The sequence below is a fragment of the Aplidium turbinatum genome, chromosome 4 (genome assembly GCF_918807975.1).
Source record: "Aplidium turbinatum chromosome 4, kaAplTurb1.1, whole genome shotgun sequence".
Lineage (NCBI taxonomy): Eukaryota > Metazoa > Chordata > Ascidiacea > Aplousobranchia > Polyclinidae > Aplidium > Aplidium turbinatum.
The window spans coordinates 29,801,820-29,805,517 of NC_137475.1; the positions used below are offsets into that span (position 1 = coordinate 29,801,820).

The window sequence follows — 3,698 nt, forward strand, 5'->3', positions numbered from 1 at the left end:
CTTTTCTAATTTGACGCTATATCATAACGGCTTACTTACACTTTTTCTTCTAAAAATTTTTAACTTTCAGGTTCTCACACTCTTTGGCTTTGCTATGCCAAGACGTTTATAGGTTATCATTACTTAACTTTTCTACAATTCTATATCACTCAGATCTTTTTTCTAACTAAAACCCAGACCACAAGAAACATTTTTTCCCCTAAGTCAGCCATCAACAATACCCGGCCATCCGGCCCTACCTTTGGTCCAATGCAATGCGAAACGGTCGCAAGTGGTGCCTCGAATCATTGCCGTTTGATTTTCACGGCTGGTGGTAGCACCAAACATACAGTAGTTGTGAAAAAGCCGTGTTTGAAGAAGTATAGGAGTGGTAGAATTGCAATAAATTATGTTTGTGAGTTGTGACCTACACAATAGCTCATTATCGAGTAATGATGCAAGAACTACATACCGGTGTACAAAGAACAATGGCACGGAAGGGCATCATGCTAAAGTACTGTGATACAGAATTTTGTGTGTGAATATTATTTTGAGGCAAAAATGTAAGATTGTAATTAGGCTAAAAGCAAATGGCAGAAATTGTTATTATTGAAAAATGTGCAGTAGCTCACATAACCATAAAAGGGCACAGTTGCCCCCCATCTAGAGAAAATTTTACGGCAGGGGGGGCGATCGCCCTTAATCCGAAAAAACAGAATATGGTTCGTTTGGGTTTTCTCAAGAGTAAAATCTAGCTATACTGCAGTAACTGGTAGTGCTATAAAAGAACTGAAATGTACGCAAGATAAAAATTCTATTTGAACTGACAAAAATGTAACAAATTTACCAGATCAACGAAAACGAATTAGACAAATTCTACCGTTCAAAATTCGATTAGAAATACTGTATCCACAAATTAACACGCACGGGAGTGAAGCAATAACGGACTTCCAATCATAGATTAATAATATCACGTTGTTTGATTTTCAGTGCAAGCGCACAGAATCCCCGTCTTGTCAAAAACACGCCTACCGCACGCCCCAAAGAAACAAAATCTGACGTGTTACTTTTTCAATAATGTCACACTCCAATTCCCGTTATCATAATAAGAATCTACAACAGAACAGTTAGGTACGTTTTCGCACAACGTTTCCATCTCACCACGCTTAAACACATGATAAAATCTGTAATAGGTGGAGTCATTGATGTCACCCCTCTTTGACAAAGAACTTTTTTTCATTGTCCAAGGAACTAAAACGTCTTGCTGAACAAATTCAGTTCGATTTTTATGCACAAGCAGACGGTTTGATTCTAATTCCCCAACATCATTTTTGACACAGTCAGTTTCGTTTTTTTCAGATGTTTTGCTTTGGTCAGAAGATATAACATTTTTATTCCCTTGTTTCAGATAATTAGAATCAATATCATTTAATTTCTGCTCTGCAGCCCACACATATATCAAGCATAACCCACCTTTCCGTATTACCCTGACAAGTTCAATTATTGAAGCAAGCCTTCTTTCATACGTTGAATAATGATGAATTACAGCTATGCAAATGCTAGCATCAAAGCAATTTGTTTTCACCGGGAGGCTTAATCCATCACAAGTGAAAACCGAACCACCCTTTTCATAACAAATAGCAGTTAAAGATGAAGAATAATCACATCCTAAAACCAATATGTTAGGATTAGCCTTCAAATATCGCCCACTGCCACAACCAACATCAAGAACAGTGGAGCCCGGTTTCAATTTCCGCAAAAACTCAACCACTCGGGGCCAGGGTTTCTCTCTTGTGGATGAAAAATGACTGGCAATGTCATTGTAAACGTTGTGTACCAATTTATTTTCCAAGCACACAGCTTCAGTTTGGTCTTTGGGGATAAAATGCTCGTTCTCAGTGAATACGTTTTTTAAAGAGTTGTCCGTTATAGAAGGCAACACAGTTCTAAACGTCATTGACATTCTCAATTGCCTTTTCAAGAGACATTGGTCATTTATGGACTTATCAAAAACGACATCAGTTTTTTTAGCAGGTATGCTGTGTGTCCATTTATATCTAGAATCGCCAGTAAAAATAGTTAAAGTTCTAGGTTTCAGCAAAATTGTTGCTCTTTCGCCATTCAATGACTTCATTTCCATAGCCACTGATGAGCCCAGACTGACAGTAGCAAGCACACTACCAAATGCATCAGGGTTATCAATGTGTGGCGGAATGCCATCTCCAGGATTATATTTATTGATAGTCAGTTGATCTGGTTCAGACTGAAAATAACCAGTTTTCATAATTTTGTCTAATAAATTTCTGGTAAAATCTGGTAGCCCTTCTTTGTCAAGAGGAAGACTACAATCAACATCATTACTACCATATCGAAATTTATATCCATAATGAATAACAGCCCTGTGCTTTAATTCTTCCTGAAGGTGTTGCTGAGATAAGGTACTGAAGTCAACTTTAATTCTTTCCATTAATTCATTCTCTTCTTGAACTGTTATAAAGTCTTCATAAATGTGAAGACCATTCGGTGATCCATCTATTGTACTGGTAACTGACAACTTCTTGTCATGGATCGAAATATCTTTGATGTAAAAAAGATATAAAATAGATTCTTTTTCTTCAGCATGCTTGACAAGTACATGTCCCTGAAAAGATTCCACACATTGCATTGCTTCAGCATCAGATTTAAAATGTATGAAAGCATAAGATTTATCCGGAAATGAGTGAATATTGAAATCAGAAGCAAATGGATCAAAAAGATCTTTAACTTGGCCAACAGTGATTCCATTTCCTAAACCAGCGTTGGCAGCAAGAACAAAACAAGATATCTCATCCAACACTGAGAAACCATCATTCTCCAGCTTGTGTCTTATCTTGCGCCACTTTTTAACTTTCTTTTTAGTCAAATGTGCAAGCATACTGGCTTCCTAGTTTCTGGTAAATGAAAACATAAAACCTGAAATACAAAAAGCTTGCAGTCCAATTAAGTAAGCCACTTCAGGGGCACATAATGAATGGAATAATCGGTCTGCTACTATTCGGAGAATCTGATTAAAAAAATCTCAATTTTAAGACAGCCTTTTTCGGAGATTTCTAAACTGTCATAGCTTATCTGTATATTTAAAGGAATTAGCTTAATATTATTTATTTGTATCAGACAAAGCTGTGCACATCCAAAACAACAAATGCAAAAAAAACACTTTTGATGTCGTCAGTATAAGAGCTCACTGAACATCAACTGTTACAAATTCTACAATGAGTGTTGTAAGAATTGAAAGTATTCAGAACGGTAAAAACAATCCTGACATCAGGTCTGACATAAAGTGATTTGAGGAGTGAATGCAACAGTTGAGAAACAAAAACATGTTTTTTTCTCAACAAAGCATCAAATGTCGTTATATTATAATAGAGGTTAAACAAATAAAGTCTCAGCGAAAATAATAAAACAGCTGTCAAACGGCATTTCGTGACTAACTATATATATAGTTGATAATCAAATGAAGTGTCGGTGAAAATGTCTTCAAAGTTGCTAGATATCGCTAAAGCCAGTGTTGTACGTGTCAATGAAAAAATTGACGGCGTCAGCGTGAATTGCCTAAAAACTTCACGACGTAAAGTACTGCGTCAAGCTCTTAAAAGAAATTGACGCATCTGCGCTATTTTAGCCAACTGGTGTCTCACAGAACAGAAGTATTTCAACCAAGTTTAGGCTACCAATAGCTA

General features: G+C 36.5%; 1 protein-coding gene across 1 annotated transcript; it reads right to left on the reverse strand.

Annotated features, from left to right (window-relative positions):
* Nucleotides 1-578: 578 nt before the first annotated feature.
* Nucleotides 579-2,894, reverse strand: LOC145768823 (tRNA (carboxymethyluridine(34)-5-O)-methyltransferase alkbh8-like). Its single transcript, XM_082580423.1, has one exon. The coding sequence runs from the start codon at nt 2,891-2,893 to the stop codon at nt 1,043-1,045; it is 1,851 nt and encodes a 616-aa protein (XP_082436549.1). The 5' UTR covers nt 2,894; the 3' UTR covers nt 579-1,042.
* Between the last annotated feature and the right edge of the window lie 804 nt (nt 2,895-3,698).

What these genes read in the sequence shown, in the direction of transcription:
- LOC145768823 (XM_082580423.1), bottom strand. Translation starts at nt 2,893, where the DNA reads ATGCTTGCACATTTGACTAAAAAGAAAGTTAAAAAGTGGCGCAAGATA.